Here is a 25,612-nt window from a genome sequence, read left to right as displayed (position 1 = left end):
AGAGGGGGCGGGGCCTGGGCCCGGGCGTCCAGTCAGCCACGGTCCCAGCGTGCCCTGCGCGGGCCAACGAGAGCGAATCCAGTGACTCACCTCCGCCGCGCTCGCCCCTCGCTGGCTCGCCCCTCACACACGCTCACACCCGGCTCGACATGGCGGCGGCTGCGGCGGGGGACTCCGACTCCTGGGGTGAGGGGAAGTTCCGGGGGCAGGGCGCGGCCCCTCGCCCAGGCTGGCACTAACGCGGCTCGCTCTCTTCCATAGACGCGGACACGTTCTCCGTGGAAGACCCGGTGCGGAAGGTGGGGGCCGGCGGTACCGCCGGCGGGGACCGCTGGGAAGGCGAGGACGAGGACGAGGACGTCAAGGTGGGTGCGGGCCGGGGCTGCGGGCAGCGCCGTCGCGGGCAGAGTTGCCCACCGCTGGGCGGGCGGGCGGGCGGACGGACCCTGGGCCCAGGGGCGCCGCCCGGGCCTGCGAGCCCTGGGTCGGGCGCGAGCTCAGGGCCCGCCGCTGCCCTCTCCCCCTCCGCTCACCGACTGTGTGGCCGGGCGGGCAGCGTGGCCTTTCGGACTTCCTCGGCGAGGCGGCGGCGGCCCTGCCCCAGCCCCAGCCCTTTGTCGGTCCGCGCCCCGGCCTGCATCCCACCCGCCAACTGGCGACGGGAGGTGACAGCAGCGGCCGGGCGGCCCACGTGCAAACTTCGTGGTCCGGAGCCTCTCGCCCCGAGGAGGCCGGCAGAGTGGGGATGGAGCCCCGCTGCTCATGTCCCATATGGAGAACCGTGCAACGCACCTGCCTTTTCGAGCTCCTGTCTCCCCAGAGCCAGTAATTCATTTATGCCCCCGAAGGCCCAGTTGTAGAGTTTGTACAATTAGACAAGGAAAATGTTGTGGCTTAATTTTAACTTTTTCACGCAAGAGCAATAGAAATAGTAAAGCGAAGTAACTTTCAGCCTCTCTGCCCACACCCTGTGGTAAAAGGATGAACTGAGTACTGAAATAGCCAACAGTTACTGCTCAGAAACGGGGCAGGTAGCCCGCCGTGACCTGAAAACTCTAAAGTTGACAGAGTGACATTCATCTTAACACGAGAGGTCGCAGACTTGGTGGTGGGGTTAGAGCGGGGGCCCGTGCATGCCTGTAGATGTGATCCAGATTTACCTTCATGGTTCACTTTTGAAAACTCCTGGGGGCTTATGTGGCTTCAGGAATTTATGACTATGGCATTTTTTAAAGGTAGCTTCAGAAGTCTCAAGCCCATCATGTTAAGACTCTTATTAATAAAGTTCTCACATTTTTAAAATATTTGTGCAGATAAAGTTTTTTTATGAATTGGAAAGTGGTATTTCGTGATTTTGGTTCATTTAGTGAATATTTTACTCCCAACTTCTACTCTTTGGCATTCACTTATTTCTACAAGTCCTTCTGCTTGGGTTAAAAAATTTTGAGCTAGATAATTAGTTAACTTAATACTTAGTCCTGCTTTCTCCTGAGTCTGATGAGGTGAATGTACAGTTTCTTGAACAACCTGAGGTTCAGAAATGATGGGAGCTTTTCACACATTGGGGTTAATAAATGAGTAGCGTTGTGAAGGTACTTAGACATGGGAATGGATTATGTTAACCCCTTCATTGTAAGATATGTTACTTCCCTACATTGTAGAAGATTTTCTGTTTGGAGCCTTTAGTTCAGATTTGCCCTTTTAATTTTTCTGTGTATACTTGGATGCAGCAGTTAAGATACCTGTTAATGAAAATTGGAAATAAATTATCAAATGAGAAGAAAAGATGAGAGAAATCTGGACAAAAGTACCAGAAAATGAGGTTTGAGTGGAGTAATCTGGGCTGATGTCATGAAGTAAACTGCCTGAGATTATTGGGTCTATGGTATTAATCCTGATAAATGTAATTCTGACCACTTGGGATTAATTTTGGAGATTTACGAGTTTAAAGGACTATAAAAGTCATCTTGCCAATTTACTCTTTCAGTGCAGAATTTCTTTTATACAAATAGCTTATTTATTTTACATAAACTTTGAAGTTGATCTTGGAGAAGAAAGCTGAACTTGTCTGCTTTATTTCCAAGTTTAAATGTTGGTTTATTTCTGTTTAGTTTCTTCAAGATTCTCATGATAATGATATCCACAGAATAGTTTGATTCCTGGACTCCGGAATCGACAGACCTGGGTTGATATGTTGCCTTGGCATTTTTTATATTTGTGGTCATAAGCAAGTTTTTAATCTTTGTTTTAGTTTTCAATCTGTAACTTGTCATTAAGGGAGCTACCTCAGGGGGTTAATTTACATTTTAAATGAGATAGCAGAGGAAACATTAAGCAGAATTGCCTGATACAGGGTAGGCACTCTGTAAATGTTAATTTCTCTTACTTTTTCTGGCTAATGGAATGTATTCTTAGGCTGTTTAGATCTAGTATTGGGGTTTATTTTGTGCCACATTTTTTATTTCCTAAGCTCAGAAGGAGTAAATTCTCGCCATAATGGCAGTTTACTGTGAATTTTATGGTTGTTGATTTTTGTGTGTTCTTTTAGGACACAAAGTTTTCTTTAATTCTTTGGGGAAAGGGATGCCACACTTCTACCAATTAAGAGAAACGTTTTTATCAGCACAGAAGTCTTCTTTATTTTTTCTACTTATCATGCCATGAGTTCATAGGGAATGGGCTCCAGCAGCTCAGGCTCCTTCCCATTGGTTCTCACAGAGTGCTTCTCTGGGTGGAGCAGGCTGACACTTCAGTTGAACCCAGGTACCTTTCTCTCTGGCTTCCTTCTTTTTCTGATCATTTTCCTTCACACGTTTCAGGAAGCTGTCTTGGCTCTTAGAGTGCCTAATATACTCAATACGTACATTAATTCTCTTGGCAAGAATCCTGCCCTTAACTTGCTTGTTCACAATAATGCCAATTGCATGCTGGGTGACACTGGAGACTCTTCCAGTTTTGCCATGGTAACATTTGTGGGGCACTCCTTTTTGAATAAAACCCATTCCCTTGATGTCCACAATATCACCTTTGTTGTAGATTCACATGTATGTGGCCAAAGGAACAATTCCATGTTTTCTGAAAGGCCCAGAGAACATGTAGCGGGTGCCTCTCCTCTTTCCCTTTGTGTTAGTCACTTTGGCAGATTACTGGAAGATGGCGGTTCCGGCCTAAAGGCTGAATTTTATGTTTTGAATGGAATGACCAAGTTTATCAAGCAAGTTTTTGCTTGCTCAAAGGTTACCAATCAAAAGTTGAATTTTGTCTCCTTGGATGGTAGTGAGTAATACCAAATATCTGAATTCTAATGTTATAGTATCTAATCCTTTCCTAAGGAGATGCAAACAAGGCTTAGTTTCCATGAGATTGAGTAATCATAGTCCTTAATACAATATATTAATTTTTTAAAATGTTTTTATTGATTTCAGAGAGAGGAAGGAGAGAGAGAGAGAGAGAAACATCGATCAGCTGCCTCCTGCATGCCCCCAACTAGTGATTGAGTCTGAAATCTGGGGCATGTGCCCTGACTAGGAATCAAACCATGACCTCCTGGTTCATAGGTCATCCCTCAACCACTGAGCCACACCAGCCAATATGTGAATTTTGTCTTCAGAAGGTATGTGGAAACAGTAAATTTTCAGTTTATATCAGTATCTAGTGTTTAACCTTTAAGAATATAGATTTAGACTGGCCGCGCATCCCGGCAGCCTCCCGCCAAGACCTCACCAAAATGCCGTCTCAAATGGAACACGCCATGAAAACCATGATGTTCACGTTTCAAAAGTTTGCTGGGGATAAAGACTACTTAACAAAGAAGGACCTAAGAGTTCTCATGGAAAAGGAGTTCCCTGGATTTTTGGAAAATCAAAAAGACCCTCTGGCTGTAGACAAAATAATGAAGAACCTGGACCAGTGCCGAGGCGGCAGAGTGGGCTTCCAGAGCTTCTTTTCGCTAATTCCTGGGCTCACCATCACATGCAGTGACTATTTCGTAGTCCACATGAAACAGAAGGGAAGGAAGTGAGCAGCTACTTCACCCTGATAAGAGTCCTCCCAATGGAATATGTGCCCCACAGCTTCCCCTGTATAAGAATTTCATGAGCAGATTGGAACTCTTAAAAAAAGTACAAATAAAATCTCACCCCCATTGAACAAGAGAAAGAAAAGCCAATAAAGCCATATAAGCTTTTGATTTTTATATTGCTTGTATCCTCTTGCCCCCCAATAAACAAGTTTATTTTTTAAAAAAAGAATATAAATATAATGTCATTTGTAATGTCCTGAGAAATGAAAGGAAAACTGAGGTCTTTGTTACAGTAATTTACTACAGTAGTTTACTATCTTTTAGTAGACATTATAGCATTTTGCTGCGCTTGACTTTTAAAATAGCTATCTGACAATGGCAGAAGTGGTTTAGGTAAACGATAGAATTGTTAATATTCATGGAGGGAAAGCCTATGCTTCTTCCACTTGAAAAGGTTAGAACCAGGGAGCATACTTTCCTGTTATACTGGCTTTGTTTTACTTTTCTTACTATACTGATGATATACAGAGGCTGTGGGAGGAACTGTTCATTTGGTATATATTGCTGGACTCTTTCCCCATTGCTGGAATGATGTGTAGGCTGTGTTGACAAGAAGGCAGTGAGTACCTATCCACTGCAAGCCGGGACAGTACAACTTTACTAGTCTCCCAGCATTTTAGTAGAACAGAGTCCAAGCTAGATTTATTCAAAGAGTGTACAGCTTGTTTTGAGAAAACTGCTTCTGGTTTTGTTCAGTGTCTCAGGCATTTGCTTCTATAACGTTATTATAGAATTTCTTATAAAGATCCTAGAGTTGAAAACTGCCTGCAGCATCCTACCCATTGAACCATCTGTTAGGATCCTTTGTGGGTTAATAGCTTAAATCTGTCACAGTAAGGACATTTTTCAAGCATTGGAAATAGCACTTCTGAAGCAGGGGATCTGTGTTTAGAGAAATGGGAGATTGTTGGGAAATATTCAGAAGGTGAGCATTTTGCCAGGAAATGGGTATCTTTAAGTATGTGTGTAATTTATGAAAAATTCAAAACATACAGAAGTAGAAAGAAAAGTTTAATAAATTCATGGCCAATCTTCCTTCTTCTATATCCCCACTTATAGCTCTCCTCCCCCAACCAGATTTTTTTTTTCTCCCCTTACTCGATATTTTTCCATTGATTTTTTTTGGGAGTGAAAGAAAGAGGGAAAGACAGAAACATCGATGTGAGAGAAATACATTGATTGGTTGCCTCCTGAATGAGCCCTGACCAGGACCTGGGAAGGGGAGGATCCTGCAACTGAGGTATGTGCCTTTGACCGGAATAGAACCCGGGACCCTTTGGTCCAAGCCAAACAGGTTAGGGCCCAACCAGATTATTTTGAAGAAAATCCCAATTATATCATTTCAATACCCTGACAGTTGTTTTTTTTTTAAAGAATGTATTTATTGATTTTAGAGAGAAAGGAAGAGAGAGAACAGATCGACTGCCTCCTGCACACCTCCTACTGGGGATTGAGCCCACAACCCTGGCATGTGCCCTGATTGGGAATCGAACCAGCAACCTTTTGGTACATGGGACAACACTCAATCAACTCAACCACACCGGCCAGAGCAGTACCCTGACAGGTTTTATAAATGAAAGTTTTTAGTTAGGAAGCATGTTTGCTATTGAAAAATACTTACATACTGTTATTGTAATGCTGGAACACTGGAAATAATTAAGCTACTTGGTTAGAGTTCTGTGTCTTGATCTAGATCTTGCTTAGCGAGGAATTTAAAGTAGTAGTGATTCATAACAGTTCAGAATATCAGACAGGCACTGGGAAGGAATTCAGCTGAGTGCTAAACCATACATAATAGGATGTTAAAAACTTAATGAAGTTGAATTAAATGAATGATTTGGTTTCCAGAGACCAGTATAGCTTTAAGATGATGGAAGAATCTTTGAACTTCTTATAAAAACTGAACTTTGCTGGGAAATCCAGCCTTGCCAGGGGCCATTACAGAGATCTGAGACCTCTCAGAGCAGGTTAGAATAACACTAGCCAGGGTCTAGCTGGTTTTGCATTTTATCTGAATTTATTGTTGACATAGGCCTGCAGACTGAAGGGTTGCAGGTTCGATTCCGGTTATACCTGGGTTGCCAGCTTGTTGATCCCAGCCCCAGTCCGGTGTAATCGATGTCTCTCAGATGGATGTTTCTGCATCTCTCTCCCTTCCACTTTCTCTGAAAAATCAATGGAGAAAATATCCTCTGGTGAGGATTAACAACAACAACAAAACACCGGCCAGTGAAAGGCTCTTCTCCTGCAAGAGATTATGCTTTATCTAATTCAACTACTTAAAGAAAAGGGGGAAGAAGTATATGTTAGTTAGTGGGCTATGGCTATGGGGCAGAAAAATTTTACTGCTCTTGAAGCTACTTCTGTTTGACGATCTATAAATATATCTTGCTTAAGTTGGAAAGCATTTTCAGCCCTAAATGTGTTCTCTAATTGCATGTGACATTCTGTAGTTGTACGTTATAAAAATGACAGACCAACCAACTACTGGCTGCATTATTATAAATAAAAAGCAGGGTTTAAAATTTTTGTTTTCAATTCCTAGTTCAATTGGGAAGCAGTTTTAAACTTGAAAAGCAGCCATATCTCTCAGAGAAATGGCTCAAATGCTGTTGGGTGTGTGTCTGTAGGAGAAGAGTATAGATAAGCAAGTTGTAGTTTATAAACAGCCTCTGTCTAAGGAAGCTGGCCATTTTAGGAGATACATTGTATGTAATGGTTGCAAGATTTATTGGCTTCCTAAAATAACTGGGTAAGGAATTTAATTAGATATTGGTAGGTAGTCTCTTGAAGCAAATAACCACTTAAGGCTTACTAAATTACAGACTTACTCCCTATTTTAAGTGTTAATTTTTTAGGTGTTTCTCTAGGAATCCTTTTTGCATTTTATCTGAATTTATTGTCAGCATTTACAAAGTCCTAGTGTTTACAGAAAATTGGGCAGATTTAGACATTTCTACCTTACATTTACTTTTAGAGCACCTGCATATTTTATAACTAGGGAAACAAAAACTCTTTTTAAGTTGCTGGGGAAAGCTACCTGGCCTTTTGCTTTGGGGATTATATCTATTTGGAAATGTGACCAGTTTCCTTTTTTTTTTTTTTTTTTTTTAAGAAAAGCAAGAATTTATTGACCACAGCAAAAACTCAGGGCAGTGAAACAATGAAGGGCATAGAAGGAGCATTAGAGCCTCAGCTGGGCTGCTTTGGCTCCCTGGGAAGTCAGAGGAAAGGGGGCCCTGGAGACAGGTTCAGGGGGTTAGCCCGGGACAAGCTGCTGCTGCCCATTGCTCCCCTGGTTGCAAGTCTCATGGGGTCCCTTACAGGTTAAGGGATACCTGCCTGTGGGGGAAGGAGAAGGGAAAGGGAATGTGGAATTCTATCTAGTCTTGACTGTATGGGATAAGATTTTTGCTTTGAGGGGGAAACCAGGGACAGAAGGTATGAGGCATAGAGTTAGTGTGCATGACATACTGAGGGAGCAGTGCTATGGTGGGGTGGGCATGATGTTTTAATGGGAAAGGGAATCAGCATTGAAAAAAAAGCTTTGTTGCATGTTTCTCAATTTAGTAGTTTTTGGAATGAGGAATTGCTCCTTTTCAGCTATACCTCTTCCTTCTTAGCCTTTCAGTACCTGAGATGCTAGACTAGGTTCTTAAAGTTAGTATAAAATCATCACTATGGGTAACTTATGTAGTTGTAGCTGGGCATATTTTCTTTGTAGGAGCCATACCTTTCTCTTTGAGGAGATTCCAGGGGAGCTCCTTCAGAGCTAACTGAAAGAACAAATTTTGGTGGGGAGGGACCTAGTTCCCAGATAGTTATATTTCATGACTCAGGTTAGAAGTCATGTTTACCATGACACTTTAAAGGAACTTTGGTCCATTCAGAAAATGTTTCACTGAGATTGTGGGGTAGCTATTTCTGGGTCTTAGTGTCTTTGTAAAATGGGGATAACACCATCTTAAAAGACTTCTGTGAGGGTTACTGTGTTACATATAAAGCCCTTTGTACAGTGCCTGGAGTGAAGTAAGCACTTAGTAAATGCTATTATTATTACTACTATTATTATTACTACTACTACTACTACTATCATCATTATCACTATTAGAGTTGTGAATATGCACTTCCTGGAAATAAGCAAATGGTCCTCCTATCTGAAGCACTGCCTAAGCAGCATGCCACTCACAGACCCAGCTCTCCTGTATCCTGTGAAGATTAAAACAACAACAAAATGTCTGGTAGTTAACTTTTATTTTTAGTTCTCTGGTTCCTTTCGTCTTGTGGTGTATTGCTATAAGGACTTAAACCAGAAAGGTAATGCAAACATTTGCTCTCTAATTTCTAACTCTATTATCTCAGATGTCCCAACAATGACTAGCTGGTTTTCTTTCTTTTTTAACCAATAACACAGGTTTAATATTTTATTTTTCAGTTATAGCTTGCTTTTAATATTATTTTGTATTGGTTTCAGGTGTACAACATAGTGACAATCATATATTTTGCAAAGTGTTCTCCCCAGTATTTCCAGTACCCCCCTGGTACCATACATAGTTCTCAAAATATTCTTGACTATATTTGCCTATGCTGTACTTTACATCCCTGTGACTATTTTGTAACTACCAATTTGTACTTCTTCTCCCCCTCCCTCCCCAATATGTTTTTTATTGATTTCAGAAGCGGGGAGAGAGATAGAAATATCAATGATGAGAAAGAATCATTCATCAGCTGCCTCCTACACACCCCACACTGGGGATCAAGCTAGCAACCTGTTCATGTGCCCTGACCTGGTTCATAGGTTGATGCCTAACCACTTAGCCACTCCAGCTGGGCCCAATTTGTACTTCTTAATCTCTTCACCTCTTTCACCCAGTCCCCCCAACCCCTAGTCTGCTCATGGTTTGCTTTCATTCTGTGAACTCTGAGCTATGGGTTAAATTGCCAAGGTAAAGTGATTATAAAAATATATATATTTTTAAATTTCTTTATTGATTAAGGTATCATATATTTGTCCTCATCCCCCCATTCCCAGCCCACACCCTTCCCCACACATGCCCCCACCCCCCTGTTGTCCTTAACCGCTGGTTAGGCTCATATGTATAAAAATATTTTTACTTCTATATAAGTTCTTTCTACTGTGCTTGCAGACCTCATGGCAGCCTTAATTCGGACTTTTTGTTTCTTTGGTGGAAGTACAGATTTTTATTAAGAATCAAGGCTTGTGAAAAGGAAAAAAAGAAGTCTTGCTCGGTCGCCATAGCTGAGTGGTTGACAGTCAACCTATAAACCAGGAGGTTCAATTTCCGGTCAGGGCAGATGCCCGGGTTGTTGGCTCAGGCCCCAGTGTGGGGCGTGCAGGAGGCAGCCAATCAATGATTCTCATCGTTGATGTTTCTATCTCCCTTCATCACTGAAATCAGTAAAAATATATTTAATAAAATAAAAAAGAATCAAGGCTTGCCCTGGCTAGTGTGGCTCAGTTCGAGCACTGAAGGGTTGCCGGGTCAATTCCTGGTGAGAGCACTTGCCTGGATTGTGGGCTAGATCTCCAGTGGGGGGAATGTGGGAGGTGGCTTATCGGTGTTTTGCTCTCACATCAATGTTTCTCTCTCTTTCCATTTCCCTTCCTCTCTGTCTAAAAACCAATAAAAAAAATCTTAAAAAAAGAGAAAGAATCAAAGCTTGGTTAGTTTATATACCTAGACTGATTCAGATTTTATGATCTATTTTGTTATAAAACCAGAGCTTGGTGTCATATTTAAAGCACATTAGTCAGCCTTTGCATCTTCTAGTAGCGTCAGGACTGCCTGCTCTGCATCTGCCATCCTATGGCTCAGATTCAAATTGTGTGTCATAGTGTGCCTGGTGGTTGCTTAGACAATGTCCAGGCTACCTATACATTAAAACCCTATTTAAACACAGAGCTGTGTCTGTTCTTATTAAACTTAACCCTTTGCACTCGCTTGCTTTTCTCGATTCCTTTATTCTACTGCTAACCGTGTCGAGTCACACTCGACATCCGAGTGCAAAGGGTTAAACCTTCTGAATTCTGTGGAGCCTTTAGAAAATTGTTTGATAATCAGTTTATTTTTAGCTCAATGACTGTGTTATAGGTAGAAAAGACAGAGTATATATCTACCTTAAAGTATCCCACCCAAGTTAGGGAGTGTGTTCCATGAAGCTGTTTATCAATTCTTGACTCCTCTTAAATATTGAGTATGCAAAAGAGTTTATTCTTGTATTATTTATTGATTATTGTATTATTTTCCATACAAACACTATGAACCTAGTTTTGCCCAACCTTGCACTGTATTTAATTCAGTAACCAGGGTTGTGCTGTATGGAATACTGCTTGAAATAATTGAGCCAATGGTTAGAATGTTGGATGTTTTTACATATGGGAAAGTAAGAAGGGTAAAGTACTTACTTTTTTATTTTAAAACAACTATGAATTTAAGAGAGGGTTTTAGTTTTGGTTTGGTTGTCCTGTGTGGTGGTTTTTACTTTTATTTATTGATTTTAGAGAGAGAGAGGGGAAGTGGGGAGGAGAGAGGGAGAGAAGAGAGAGAAATACTGATTTGTTGTTCCACTTATTTATGCATTCATTGGTTGATTTTTGTATGTGTTCTGATCTGAGATTAAACTCGAAACCTTGACATATTGGGATGATGCTTTAACCAACTGAGCTACTTGGCCAGGGCTTGCGTTTTACTTGTTAATGGAGAAGCTTTTTTTATGGAATTAGACAAGTTGATATAAAAGTTAATATGGAAAAACAAATATGCAAGAATGGCAGGAAAACACTAAAAGATCTACAAGAGGAGACTAGCCCTAGCTTACATAAGAACATACTATAAAGTCTATGTAATTAATTAAAGCAGTCTGGTACTGATGTATGAAGAAACAATAGATTAATGGGATAGTATAGAAAGCAGATATAGACCAGATGCCTATGGAAATATAGTATATGGTAAATGACGGGGCAAAGATGGATTTTTTAAAAAATATGTTTTATTGATTTTTTACAGAGAGGAAGAGAGAGAGAGATAGAGAGTTAGAAACATCGATGAGAGAGAAACATCGATCAGCTGCCTCCTGCACACCCGCCACCGGGGACGTGCCCGCAACCAAGGCACATGTCCTTGACCTGAATCGAACCCGGGACCTTCCAGTCCGCAGGCGTCGCGACGCTCTATCCACTGAGCCAAACCGGTTTTGGCCAAAGATGGATTTTTTTAATAAATGATGCTGTTACAACTAGGTAACCATTTGGAAAAAGATAAAATAGGTCCATATTTCACACCATACAAAAGAAACTCCAAATGGATCAGATATCTAAATGAAAAAAAAAACCCCACAATAAAATCATACATGTTCTAGAAGAAAATTCTTTGCTGTAAGAAAATCAAGAGGCAATAAAAGATTGATAAATTTTATTGCATAAATGTGGTGAGGTTCATAGCAATTCATGGGGAAACACTAGAGGCATTTCCCTTAGAGAAGATCAAGGCAATGATGCCCATTATCTCTCCTGCTGTTCACATTGTGCTCTAGGGGTGTAGCAGTTGCAGTTAGATAAAATAAATCAGTTGTGGAGGCATAGAATTGGTAAAGAAGAATTAAAGGTATCTCTTGTTTGCAGATGATATGATAGTATACTTTGAGAACCCTAGAGAACCAATGATAAAACTAATTTAAGTGGTAAATGAAATCAGTATGGTAGGCTATATGTCACCCCAATAAATTCCATTAAAAAGCTATTAAAAACAAAAACAAAAAACACACACACACAACAACAAAAAACACAAAAAAAGCCTACTCTAGCCAGGTAGCTCAGTTTAGAGCATTTGTCCCCACACGCCAAGGTTGCAGATTCAACTTCCAGTCAAAGCATATACAAAAAAACACACCAATGAATGTATAAACAAGTAGAACAACAAAACCGGTGTTCTTCTCTCACTCCCTTCCTTTCTCTCTAAAATAAAAACCAAAACCTAATAGTTTTTCTATACACAAATAACCAGGACATAAAAGGGAAAAAACACACAACCCTATTTATAGTAGTAACATGGAAGATGAAATGCTTGGGAATAAACATAAAGAGAAATGTGCAAAAAGAAATTAAAATAAAAGGAGAAATGTGCAAAACCTCTAAAAGATAAACTTTAAATCAATCCTTGAAAGATACAGAGCTAAACTTGAACAAATGGAAAGATAGTCCTTTTGCTTGGCAAGAACAGCTTAACATAAGATGACAGTTCTCCAATATTAATTTATAAATTTAATGCAGTTACCAAAAAAATACCAGCAAGCATGTTTCTATGGAGTTAGACAAGTTGATAATAAAGTTGACATGGAAAAGTAAAAATGCAAGAGTTACTAATGGAGGTTCTTTTCTTTAGGATAATTGGGATGACGATGATGAGGAAAAAAAAGAGGAAGCAGAAGTAAAACCAGGTGAGCTACTGGGGTTTCTACATTTTTGGTTTTATGTCTTGGTGAGTATCTGGTACTTACTATGTTAAGACAAATGAAAAGAAACTCACAAAATTGAAAATTTTGGTATTTAGAAACCAAACATCCTTCCATTCCCACTTTATTATCTTCTCCCTGCATCTCTTCTCTCATCTCAAAACATTATTAGATTAGATACATGGTTTTTTTGTTTGTTTGTTTGTTTTTTTAATGTTAGGAGAGAGTAAAGGGTGTGGTATCATAGTTGAATGATCTAAGTCCTGCCTAAAGGACTATGGGGAAATAGGAAGGCAGGGGTTTGGGTCTTAGGGTTCAGGTTAGAGAGGAAAGGAAGAGTTCCAGAACTTTCCCATTCTTATTTGCCAAGAAATCACCATATGAAATTGGAGCTGGGAGAGGGTTGGCCTCTTGAAGTATACAAGTATCATGTCTGTCTCATCCATAAACTGGAAAATATTAAAAATAATTTGATTTAAAAATTTCTTTACCTTTAGAAGTAAAAATTTCAGAAAAGAAAAAAATAACAGAGAAGATAAAAGAGAAAGAACGGCAACAGAAGAAAAGGCAAGAAGAAATTAAAAAGAGGGTAAGTACTATTGATTTTCTAAAATATAGAACTCTCACATCAATAGTAGTACAGTGTCTTAACTGGCAACAAATATTGCCTTGCAATTTGAGGGGCTTTGTAAAGGCATTAAATGGACACCATCAATAAGTTTATCCCAAAACTGAATTTGTGGTTTTTACAAAAACCAAACCCAGAAACTTTATGTATTAGAATGCCTTTCAAGTTTTCACAAACATTGGGGAACAGGTATGATTGTGTAATGACCATAGTCATATAAAAAGTGTCCGTTTCTCTGCCAGGTACTATGTGTTTTTGTTGTTGAATATTTGGAGCAAGATCAGGAATCTTGTATTAATTTGTGTTGTTTTTTTAAATAGAAAACACATTTAAATGATTCAAAAATCAAAATAAGAAGCACTCCCAATCCTTCACTCATTTATCCTGTTTCTCTCCCTGTATCCCATAAGTAAATACTGGTTTCTTATGTTTCCAAAGTGTCTTTATATATTTGGATACAACTGTATAATCTTATTTCTTTTTTATAGTTTCCATCTTGCTTTATTTGGTATAGCCTGGAGAGATCTTTCCATATCAGATCATAGTTTTTTCCCCTTGACTTTTCATTAAAAATTTCAAGTGCGAAAGTAAATAGCATAATGAATAATCATACAGGTCATAGTTGTTAATATTTTGCCATATTTGCTTCATCTATTTTTTGCTAAAATAAATAACAGACATTATTCATTTTATAATTGTCCCAAAGTGGAATACTTCAGAGCAGTGGTCGCCCACCAGTGGTCCGTGAGATCTGAAAGGTTGGTGACCGCTGCTTTAGAGGTAATGCTGTGTTCATATTGCTTCACATCATATCAATAGTCATGTAATGTCTGTCCTATTATTAGTGATGCTAAAATTGATCACTGGGTTAAAGTTGAGACAGCCTGATCCTTCTCATAAAATAACATACACTGAGTGGCCAGGTTATTATAATCTGGCCACTCAGTATATAAATATATATATAAGGCCTGGTGCATGAATTCGTGCATGGGTGGGTAGGGTCCCGCCAGCCTGGCCAGGAGGAGGGGACATGTGTGGTTGGCTGGCCTGCCTGCTGGTCGAACTCCTGGTCGAGGGGACAATTTGCATATTAGCCTTTTATTATATAGGATATACACTGAGTGGCCAGATTATTATGCATTCAGAGATCATAATAATCTGACCACTCAGTGTATTTCTTCTGGCAAATAATCCAATTTCACGTCAGCTTCTCACCCAATAGTTTTATATCACTAATGATCATTGCCTAATTATTTCATTAGATATTGCAGAATAGTGATTTTCCTCAATCTGTGACTTCTTTTCCCTTTTTTTTTATTGGCTGGTGTTTTTTTCTTCTTTTGCTACTTGGTTCCTTTGGATATGGTTTGTACTAGAAAGGCAGAGTAATTCTTTTCTTTTTAATTATCAATTTTCAGAGTAAAGAGGGATATAATAACTTCATGTGGTGAAAATGAGGGATTTTGTGGATTTTATTTTGAGTAAATTTATGGACTTGGAGATTTTTATAAATTCTTTGTGCTTTACTAAGATACAGTAGTTTTTTTGATGCTCAAACTGTCCCAACTTTGGCCAGCAGGAGTTCCTTTAAGTAGTTTCTATCTTTATCCTTTTCACAGGGACCCCATTAGTCTTTGAAAGCTTCCTTGTTTTCTGATACAATAAGAAGTGCCGGCCTTACCCGATAAACATTCTTCTTTAACCCTGGAATTATTCCTCTGAGGTTTTTTTTTAGTGGAAAATAATATTTAAAGGCCAAATCTAGATGCTTGTAGTACTTCGTGTTATTGTGATAGCCTACACCCCTTTTCATGGATTAATAATCTAGGAAAGTAAGGTGTGTGTGTGTGTGTGTGTGTGTGTGTGTGTATGTGTGTGTGTGTAATCATTAGTTCATTTGATATTTTTTCTTATTCTGACAACACTTTTTTTTTTTTACAATACCAATATTACTAACAAGGTAGAGCTAGCTACTGAATGAATTTTAGGATTTCCTTGCAATTCATTTTGAGCTTTGAATATGTCCTGCTAAGGATGTATAATTATGTCCTGGGTTCTAAAGTCATTTGAATTCTCTTCCCAGTGGCATTATGTCTAGTTTGATACACTTTTTTTGTTTCAGTTTTAAGATTTTTATTTAATTTTTTTTTAATTCTCACCCGGGAATCAAACCCATAGCCTTTTGGTATACGGGACGACTCTCCAACCAACTGAGCCGGCTATGGCTTAACTTTATTTTTTTTTTTTAAATATATAGTTTTATTGATTTCAGAGACAAAGGGAGAGGAAGAGAGAAATAGAATGAGGATCATTGATGGGCTGACTCCTGCATACCCCACACTGGGGATTGAGCCCGCTCCGGCATGTGCCCTGACCAGGAATGGAACTATGACCTCCTGGTTCATAGGTTGACCCTCAACCACTGTGCCACACTGGCCAGGCTTAACTTTATTTTTTAACCATGAAATATGTTCAGAAGTCAAAAGTTCTACTGATTGGATCTTTCTTGGTCATTGAAGTTAGAATTATACTTATTTTGTATTTTGTTCTATCTTGATATTAGTCTCTAACATAAACTTTACTTTTTTTTCCTAATTTTTATTGTTTAAATTATTACATATGTCTCCTTTTTCCCTGATCGACACCCCCCCCCCTCTGCCATTCCCGCCCCCCAGGACAAGCCCCTACCACCCCAGTATCTGTGTCCATTGGTTATGGTAATATGCATGCATATAAGTCCTTTGGTTGATCTCTTATCCCCCCCTCCCCTGCCATAAATCTTTATTGTTGAAAGTGTTACATATATTCCCTTTTCCCCCACATTGACCCCTTCCACTCTGTCCTCCACCCCGGCCTTCACTACCCTATTGTCTTTGTCCATCTTAACTAATAAAAGAGTAATATGCAAATTGACCATCACTCCAACACACAAGATGGCCACCCCCATGTGGACACAAGATGGCCAGCAGGGGAGAGCAGTGGTGGGCGATCAGGCCAGCAAGGTAGGGCAGTTTGGAGGGACCAGGCCTGCAGGGAGGGCAGTTGGGAGCGACCAGGCCTACAGGGGAGGGCAGTTAGGAGGGACCAGGCCTACAGGGGAGGGCAGTTAGGAGCGACCAGGCCTACAGGGGAGGGCAGTTAGGGGCGACCAGGTCGGCAGGGGAGCGCAGTTAGGGGCAATCGGGCCAGCAGTGGAGGGCAGTTGGGGGCAATTGGGCTGGCAGGGGAGCAGAGCAGTTAGGCGTTGATCAGGCTGGCAGCGGAGTAGTTAGGGAGTGATCAGGCTGGCAGGCAGAAGTGGTTAGGGGCAATCAGGCAGGCAGGCAGGTGAGCGGTTGGGAGCCAGCAGTCCTGGATTGTGAGAGCGATGTCCGACTGCCCGTTTAGGCCCGATCCCACTGGGGTCCCAGATTGGAGAGGATACAGGTTGGGCTGAGGGACACCCCATATTCCCCCCCCCCCCCCGCCCCTGTGCACAAATTTCGTGCACCGGGCCTCTAGTGGGTACATACAAGTCTAACATAAACCTTACTCTGAATGTAATCAGTTTATCTTAGGCCAGGTATTGAGTTAAGATATATTTAGCTTTGATGCAAGAAATACTTGATGTCAACACTTAACATGTTAGACAAATAAGATATTTCCCTTTTTCTTTCTAGCAAATGAGATTTTCTAACTTGGCATAATGCACTTTCTCATTTCATCTTCTCCATGAGAAATAAAATGATCTATTTCAGAAGTGGACTTCTGAATCAAAATCTTCAAACTGAATAGGCATGGATAATTATCAATGACACAAATTCCCTTCACTTTTTCCCACTTTGATAAATACTAGTATTATCGAAGATTTCCCCTTATCGTAGTAAAAGCAGTGTGTGTGTGTTGTAGAAAATTACATCACAGTATAGAAATGTTAACTGTCATCTCAGTGGTGTGTGATTGGGAAATAAGTGTTTTTATGTCTGCATATTATTATCATATGGATATGCCATACTTTATTTAATTATTTGGTTGTTGAACATTGTTTGGTTCTAAATTTAGTTGAAATTATCAATAAAGACTTGATACTTATTACCAAGTTGCTCTAGGAAGATTATTTCAGTATACAGTGTTAGCAGCAGAATGTGAGTGCCATTTTCACTCTGTCTACAATCTCAAATCTTTTTTTTTTTTTTACAATTTCAATTCTTTATTTAAAAAAATATATATTTTTTTAAAATATATTTTATTGATTTTAGAGAAGAAGGAAGAGGGGGAGAGAGATAGAAACATCAATGATGAGAGAGAATCATTGATTGGCTGCCTCCTACACACCTCCTACTGGGGACCGAGCCCACAACTCAGGCATGTACCCTTTGCCAGAATTGAACCTGAGACCCTTCAGTCCACAAGCTGACGCTCTATCCATTGAGCCAAACCAGCTAGGGCTTCAAAAAAATACTTTTATTGATTTCAGAGAGAGAGGGAGAGGGAGAGGAAGGAGGAGGAGGGGGGAGAGAAAGAGAGAAACATCAATGATGAGACAGAATCATTGATTGGCTGTCTCCTGCACGCGCCCTACTAGGGATAGAGCCCGCAACCCAGGCATGTGCCCTTGACTGGAACTAAACCCGGGACCCTATCCACTGAGCCAAACCAGCTAGGGCTCAATTTTTTATTTTTTAAAAAGGTTGTAGAAATGAACTCAGTCTTCCTGGATTTGAATCTCAGCTCTTTCCCATTACGAGCTGTGTTAACCTGTTACCATGCGCAAGTTGCTTAACCTCTCTGTGCCTCAGTTTTTTTCCCTTTAATATTAGGATAAAAATATCTAAAATGTTTAGAAGAATGCCAAAATAAGGTATGTAAATACTTTTAAGTGTTTGCTATTATTTATGATTACATGTGCTTATAAAAAATTCATAGAAAATAGGTATACTGGGTCCACCTATCATGATTCCAGCCCTTTTAAAACTTCATTTCTGTATCATTTTAGTTAGAAGAACCTGAAGAAACAAAAGTACTAACACCAGAAGAACAATTAGCAGATAAACTGCGGCTAAAGAAATTACAGGAAGAAGCAGACCTTGAATTAGCAAAAGAAACTTTTGGTAAGTGGGAGATACTGAGGTTCCAAGTAATTACTGTGAAAATCTTAGTAGTTATGAAAGTTTAGAAAACATCTTCTTTGAAGAAACATATTACTGGCTAATTTAGATATTAGCAGTTTTTATTCTCTTTCTATTTGAGGTTTCAAATTAATTATGGTAGAGTGAGATGCATATTTAGATTTTTGAATAATTATGTTTTGAGTATCAAATAAAATGTATTTTTCTAAAATGTTTTTAATTGATTTTTTAGAGAGAGAGGAAGGGAAAGAGAGAGAGATAAAAACATCAGTGAGAGAGAAACATTGATCTGCTGCTTCTTGCACGCCCCCCACCAAGGGATCAAGCCCACAACCCAGGCATGTGCCCTGACCAGGAATCGAACTGGCAACCTCTTGGTTCATGTTTAACCACTGAGCAAGACCAGTCAGGCCAAATAAAAGATTTTTATGATAAAAAGTCATTGGACCCAAATAAAATCTACCAGTTTTTAAAATGTATTCATCAACTGTATGAAATTTGGATGGAATGTGAGGTCTGTAGCTTTGAGATTTAAATACCAAACTACCTGTAGGGCTGTCCTGTTGTCTTAAGTCTGGGTAAGACTTAGTATTGCATGCTAGTGCTGGGAGGGCGGGGTGGTGGTGAGAGGGTGGTATTCCACTTTGGCTGTGCCTTCTTATGTTCAGAGTAATTTCTTTCTGCAACCCTTCTTGGCCCTCACCATGCCCTATCTCTAGACGGCTTCCATTCTGTGTGCCATACCTGCAGCTGTGGTTAGTGCATGAGATAAAAGACATGTTCAAGGTCCTGTAAATAGATAAGTTCAGAGTGTCCCAGGGGGAGAGTTACATGGCACAGAGGGTAAAAGAAAGGAACATGGCCAGAGGAAGTAAAAGCTCTCATTTTAACCAAGTTTATTGTTGTCAGCTATTGAGTACTTTGCAGAGAAGATCATAATTGAAACAGTTAAATAATTGGAAATTGAAACCTAGAGCCAAAAACGATCTAGTTTTCCCCTCATTCCTTTTCTTTAAGATAATCAAGCAGGCTGACTGTAGTAATCATTTCCTTTTTATGGGAAGTGTGACCTTATCTTTCACTGGGCCACTAGTAATCTCAAGAATTGCTGTTGATGCTCTGTTCCGCTGGAATGTGCTTGCAATGTCTTAACTGCACTTAATCTCATCACAGAGGGCACACAGCCATTCTCTTGTGTCTTCAAGGATGGTAAAAGCCGCCCAGGTGTTTATTAAAGAGAAGGGTTTATGTGGTACCCATAAATCCTAATATAGGACACCAATTACAGATTAAAAGGAAAAAACATGCATACATACAGTCATCATTGGGTTAATAGGATTTCCGTGTTGTGTTTCTCATATTAAAATACTGAATCAGTGGCATTGTTAACAACTAATTTACTTTAGACTACTGAGGACACAAAAGTGTACCGACATACTAATTTTTCTGTTGGGATTTAACATGTGGTTTGCTCCTGCTTAGTTTCTAGAGTTAGTTAGGTGGATACTTTCACAGAAACCATAGTTTTCTTTCCTTTTTTCCTTCTCTCCCCACTTTACTCTGGGCTGTTCTTGGACAGATGCTTTAAGAGCATCCTTTTGTGCTAGGGACTCTTTGGCATGGCAGTCTGCCAAAGCCTGTGGGCCCCTTTTTAATCTGATGTTTTTAAATGCATAAAACAAAACACATAGGATTTTACTTACAAAAGAAACCTTTTATATTGAAATAGCTATCAAAACATTAAAATAACTTGATACAATAATTACATGCTTCTTTATTAATGAATTGAGTAAGACCTAGGGCCGGTCTAATAAGTAATGTAATTTTAAAGTAATAATGACTGTGAATAATATTTCAAGATATCTGAGACAACTGTAATGTGAAAGGAAAAGATCTGATCTCTGTTGGTAGCAGTTAGGTTTTGCTACTGTGATTTCTTGTCTTTAATCGAAATGGAAGGAAACCAGAGGTTAGTAAAAATAAAAGCTGTAATTTTTTTCTCATCCAAATTCACAGGCCCCCTGAATTCTGTTCAAGGCCCCAGGTTAAGAATTTCTGCTTTAGAATGAAGTAGCAGGGTTATTCAGATATCTAATTGGTTTATAAAATTTAAAAAAATCTTTGATATTTGCAATGCTCCCTTTCTATTACAGGTGTTACTAATACAGTTTTTGGAATAGATGCTATGAACCCATCTTCAAGAGATGACTTCACAGAGTTTGGAAAGCTACTAAAAGATAAAATTACACAGTATGAAAAGTCATTATATTATGCCAGTTTTTTAGAAGCCTTAGTTCGAGATGTGTGTATTTCATGTAAGTAATTCTAATCTCTAGCCCCTGTGGGTGGATTTTAGTAAGGGAAAACTCAAGAAGATGGAGGTTGACTTTTTTTGGGGGGAAGGGGGGTGGAGTAGGAATGCTAAAATATACAGACTTAGTATTTAATTTTTAGTAGTTACTGTGAGAATGGTGTTCTGCAAACATGCAATTAGTTTGAATGGTTTTGTTCCTTTTTGAGGCTGAGGCTGCCTTCTTAATGTTTTTACAATGGTTTCCCAAGGAGACATCTGAGATTTGTTGCCACAGCAGCTAATACAACACTAGCTTACTGTTTTATCTAATTATATCTTGAAAGGGGCTAGGAAGTGTCTTTTGGGGAAAATGCTCTCTGGGCATATAAGACTTTAGAGCTGATATGACAGCAACTGTATGTCCATTTTATAAATGAAGAAGCCCGTGACCAGGTGCAAGTTGCTCAACAGAGCTGGCATCTATTCTCTGGGTCCATGGGTGTGGTGCTGTGCCCTGAGAGAGGAGTCATTCACACATTTCAGGGGCTGGGTGTGGGAGTGACAACCAGGGGTGTGCACCAATACGTAAGGGACTGGTTTTGCTAGTATTTACTGTTTTTAAGATTGGGGAAAAGGAATTTTACATAATGGATTTTAAATTGGGTTTTGAGAAATTATTACTAAGTTGGGGGTTATTTGATGAGTTATATCCCCAGAGTTGGTCTTTTCTGCATATACAATTTTTCCTGTTTTTGAAGGAGCTCCCTAACCAAAACCATATACTTTTTTGGTAGCTAAAAACTGTTTTCAGCTTAATCCTATAAAATAGAGGTAATATGCAAATTAACCCTCATGCCCTCACAAGATGGCTGCCTACAACCAGGCTGGCAGGGGGATTACTGAGGGAAGACCAAACGACTGAACAAGCAGGCTGTGTGGGGCAACCAGGCCGGTGCGGGGGGGGGGGGGGGGGCGGGGGCAGTTGGGCGACCTGGCCAGCAGTTAGGGGCGATCAGGCCAGCGGCGGGGGGGGGGGGGGGCGAAAAGGGGGTGCGCAGTTAGGGGCGACAAGGCAGGCAGGCAGGTGAGCGATTAGGAGCCAGTCTAGGATTGTGAGAGGGATGTCCGACTGCCGGTTTAGGCCTGATCCCTGGGATTGGGCCTAAATCAGCAGGGGTCCCGGATTGGAGAGGGTGCAGAATTTTGTGCACCGGGCCTCTAGTATTTTTATAAAGATAGAAGGATATATTGTTGTTCACTAAAAGAGGCTTGTCTCCTAATAGCACACAGATTTCTGAGATAGCTACTACTTTCATTCTAGTTCCTGTGCAAGAAAATGGAGACTCCAGTGGGTAGGGAGTTGTCATCTATAGATTTAAGAATTGTTATTCCATGTTCATTCAGCTGCTCCTCACTGAGCATCAAGGATATTATGGAAGGGCATGGTTATCTGTATGTTTGGTGGGGAAGAGAGAATAGGAGGGAACACTGAGCTGTAAAGACACTTAGTTTCTCTTTGGTTAGCATTGGTGTCTTGGTGATAACCGGTCATTATAAAGATAAATTTTTTGTTGCTGAGTTTGCCATTTTATCTCATATAATAAAAGCTTAATAAGCTAAGTGTCCGGTCGACCGTTCAACCAATCAGAGCGTAATATGCTAATGATATGCTAAGGCCACTCAACTGCCTGCTATGACGTGCACTGACCAACGGGACAATCGACCGGTTGACCAGTCACTATGACATGCACTGACCACCAGGGGGCAGACACTCCCAACTGGTAGGTTAGCTTGCTGCTGGGGTCCGGCCTTTTGGGACTGAGGGAGATGGGTCAGACACGCCCTGGAGCCCTCCCGCGGTCCCTCCCTGGCTGGCGAACCTCCTGTGTCTCTCCTCAGCCCCAGTCGCACACCAGTGGAGTCCCTCAGCCTGGCCTGTGCCTCTTGCAATCCGGGATCCCTAGGGGGATGTCAGAGAGCCAGTTTTGGCCAATCCCACAGGCCAGGCCAAGGGACCCCACTGGTGCACAAATTCGTGCACTGGGCCTCTAGTTTTTAATAGTTCTGATTTGTATGCCTGACCATATGTCAAACAGGAGAATTACAACCTTTTCAAAGTTACTGAAGTTGTTGGTAGACAAATTGGATTTCTCATGGCACATAGGGAAGAATGTATATTTTGCCTTTACTTATTTTCCAAAATGATTAAAAATTAGTGGCATACTTTTTTTTTTATAGTGGAAATTGATGACTTGAAAAAGATCACCAATTCACTGACTGTGCTTTGTAGTGAGAAACAGAAGCAAGAAAAGGTAAGAGCAAGCTGTGTGGGGCAGTGTGTATTTCATTAGGATGGTGGTGCAGGCATAACATTCTTAACAAGTATGGGAAACTTAAAGGTCAAGCAGTTTACCGACCATTTAAATTGGAATAGAACAGTATGAATGTGAGTGACTTTTACTCTTTTTTTTTTTTTCAAACAAACATGTTCACAGTCTTGGTTTCTGAATTAATAGTAGAAATTGCCCTGGGTTGTCTGGGAATCTCCCTTAGAGAACTGAAGTTTTTCTGTGACCAAAGGCTTTGGTGTCTCTTTGAGGGTTGCTGTACCAGATAAAGATACACTTGGTAGATCAAGTCTCATGAATTGACTCTCTTTTATCTTTAGCAAAGCAAAGCCAAAAAGAAGAAGAAAGGTGTGGTTCCTGGAGGGGGATTAAAGGCCACCATGAAAGACGATCTGGCAGATTATGGTGGTTATGATGGAGGATATGTACAAGACTTTGAAGATTTCATGTGACATTTTATCTTCTCTGGTGTCTTCTTTCTGTTGCCCACAATCCCTTCAACATGTAGCACAACTTCCTTTCCTTTCAGTTCTGCCAAATGCTACAATCAGAAGTGCAGTATCTTTTGTGCTGGTTACTTAACCCCTTGACACTTAGGTGCTAATGTGCAAATGAGGGAACTTGGATCTTGCTGCCAAGGGGTTAAAATTGGGAACCTCAGTTGCTACTAAATCATAGTTTTAAAAAAAACTTAATAATGTTGTCATTGTTGCTATCTGATTCTATAGCAGCAGTCACTAAATTGGAAACAAAGAGTGCGACATGACAAAAAATTGTGTAGTATTGACCAGCACCATTCAGTAATACAGCCTTAACCATACCTCCTTGAACTACTTCATAACTTGTCAAGAAAAGCAGTTCGCAGCAAGGGCATGTGGTGTGCACCTAGTATTAAAATTGCTTTGTCTTAAAATTGAGCGTGAGGATATTAAACATACATTGTGAAGAAGACTGCTTATGTCAGAGTGAAGATACGGCCGGCTGAAAAGCACTAGTTTGATACTTAAAAATTAAATGACCAAAACCCTCCACTTTGAAGCTGAAGAAGGTAAACCTCTCCGTTATTGTATTACAAGTTGTGGAATCTCTTGAGTGCATACTGTCTAGTGTATCAGACTATTCTACTGATGAAGTGCTTCAGATGGGGGAGGGAAACCCTACCTGCTTTATTTGCCTGATTGAAGTGTCTGAGGAACAAATCTCCTTTGTTCTTCTGGGCTGCAGTGGAATAACTTTAAACAGGGTTTTGGCATTTCCTTTTCTTTATAAAACATGCTCAGCAAGTTGCACCAGTTAACTAGTTTGGTAAATTGTTATGTTAACAATTATGACATCTGCAATGTTTTATAAAGCAACTAATTTAATAAAATCACTATTGTGAGGACTTAAATTTGGTGTTATCTCCCAAGAGATATTTTTGGAGAGTATAGAGCACAGCTCTTGGGACTAGAGTTCTCTATATACTTAACAAAGCTTACTAAATGCTTGATGCGTAGTTAATAGCTTTAAAACAAAAATGACTTGTCAGGCCCTTAATAGGGTCGCCCTATAGCACAAAGGTATAGGCCCCTTTCCTCATTTTATTTATTTGGGGAAACATCATTTGGTTGTTAGTTACTAAGGCCTAATTAAGATATCTAGAACTATTTATTTGGAGTAATTGAGCTTATAACTCAGGTATGGCTGTGAGCACAGATTGAGTGATCTTTATTACATATATATTTTTAAGCAATTTAACCAAATTTGTTAAATTTTTAAAACTGTCAGACTCAGAAGTAGGGACAGAACAAAAAATGTTTTTAATTTCTTTTACATAAAAGGGGGCGGTGGTGGTCTCAATCAAAGCTCTGTAGAACACTAAGTAGAAGACAGGACCATCCAAATGATTTGAGAAATTAACAGAAAACTGACTACACAGCAATAATTACAGCCAATAAAAATTGTTTTAAGGCAGACAAGGGCTAAGATTTCCTTAGCAGTTAATGATGACATGCACTGAATTTAAAATCTATTTTATTATAGAGATCAGTTTCTAACTAATGGAAATGTATCATCTGTTCCTTAACTGTGTAAATAATATTAAATTCCTTTGAAACTGGAATCTGCAGGCACAGGTATTCTTTAATCAATTTTATATCATGTCCTAAAGTAAAAGCCATCCTGAGGAAGATGGGAGTTTTGAACTTAATACCAATATCTATATAAAATGGTACAGAGGAACATCACTTTTATAAAATAGGAATTTCCTTGTAAAAACTCTCATTCTTGACCCACAAAGGACTGGTATGATCAGTTCTGGGTTTTATAACTTGGACAACAAAGCTCCCAGTGCATTATTCTACTGTAATCACAAACATCTGACTGTACCTCATTTGTGTAAGAAAACAGGCACCACCTGTATCAGAATCCATCTAACCTGCTAGCATGTCCTTTAGACAGCAGCCTGTCTGAGGGTCCTTCAGAAGCATATTCACAACATCATAAAGTTTGTGTTCGTATGCCAGCTTGTAATACAAGTAGATATCTTCACAATATGTGAGAAACTTCTTCAGGTTTTTCACAGCCGTATCAGTAGGCTGGTGTTGTTTATATCTAGACAAAGACACAGGAATGTACAGGTTAAGATACTGTATGTATCTTGTAGGTAATCTGACACCATTACCTACAGTGGAGAAGGTGCGA

The 25,612-nt window shown here is 39.9% G+C and overlaps 2 protein-coding genes and 1 pseudogene across 5 annotated transcripts in view; 1 reads left to right on the top strand and 2 right to left on the bottom strand.

Annotated features, from left to right (window-relative positions):
* Positions 1 to 49: 49 nt before the first annotated feature.
* On the top strand, positions 50 to 25,347 carry EIF3J (eukaryotic translation initiation factor 3 subunit J). Of its 4 annotated transcripts, XM_008143081.3 has the most exons (8): positions 50 to 186; positions 262 to 365; positions 12,484 to 12,538; positions 13,051 to 13,142; positions 18,157 to 18,271; positions 20,443 to 20,604; positions 22,821 to 22,894; positions 23,251 to 25,347. In XM_008143081.3, the coding sequence occupies exons 1-8, from the start codon at positions 150 to 152 to the stop codon at positions 23,380 to 23,382; spliced, it is 771 nt and encodes a 256-aa protein (XP_008141303.1). In that variant the 5' UTR covers positions 50 to 149; the 3' UTR covers positions 23,383 to 25,347. The 4 variants fall into 4 exon arrangements, with proteins under 4 accessions (XP_008141303.1, XP_054572264.1, XP_028003446.2 ...); XM_054716289.1 differs by lacking the exon at positions 22,821 to 22,894 and having other exon boundaries at positions 59 to 186; XM_028147645.2 differs by lacking the exons at positions 12,484 to 12,538; positions 13,051 to 13,142; positions 18,157 to 18,271; ... (1 more) ...; positions 22,821 to 22,894; positions 23,251 to 25,347 and adding an exon at positions 3,671 to 4,250 and having other exon boundaries at positions 59 to 186.
* Positions 2,654 to 3,134, bottom strand: LOC114232036 (60S ribosomal protein L21-like; annotated as a pseudogene).
* SPG11 (SPG11 vesicle trafficking associated, spatacsin) overlaps positions 5,342 to 25,612 on the bottom strand; it is a 104,613-nt gene continuing 84,342 nt past the window's right edge. Inside the window, exons 40-41 of the mRNA XM_054716281.1 lie at positions 25,347 to 25,522; positions 5,342 to 6,246 (exon numbers count right to left, since the gene is read on the bottom strand). Coding sequence (XP_054572256.1) covers positions 6,149 to 6,246; positions 25,347 to 25,522 — 274 coding nt within the window. The 3' untranslated portion in view covers positions 5,342 to 6,148. The remainder of the gene's footprint in view (positions 6,247 to 25,346; positions 25,523 to 25,612) is intronic.

The sequence above is a fragment of the Eptesicus fuscus genome, chromosome 5, assembly GCF_027574615.1.
Source record: "Eptesicus fuscus isolate TK198812 chromosome 5, DD_ASM_mEF_20220401, whole genome shotgun sequence".
NCBI lineage: Eukaryota > Metazoa > Chordata > Mammalia > Chiroptera > Vespertilionidae > Eptesicus > Eptesicus fuscus.
This window is presented reverse-complemented; position numbering and strand designations above follow the sequence as displayed.

Bases quoted from the DNA above. Each gene is read 5' to 3' on its own strand.
- EIF3J (XM_008143081.3), top strand. From the start codon at position 150: ATGGCGGCGGCTGCGGCGGGGGACTCCGACTCCTGGG. The intron at 187-261 runs GTGAGGGGAAGT...TCTCTTCCATAG, and splicing joins GGGGGACTCCGACTCCTGGG to ACGCGGACACGTTCTCCGTG. The intron at 366-12,483 runs GTGGGTGCGGGC...TCTTTTCTTTAG, and splicing joins ACGAGGACGAGGACGTCAAG to GATAATTGGGATGACGATGA.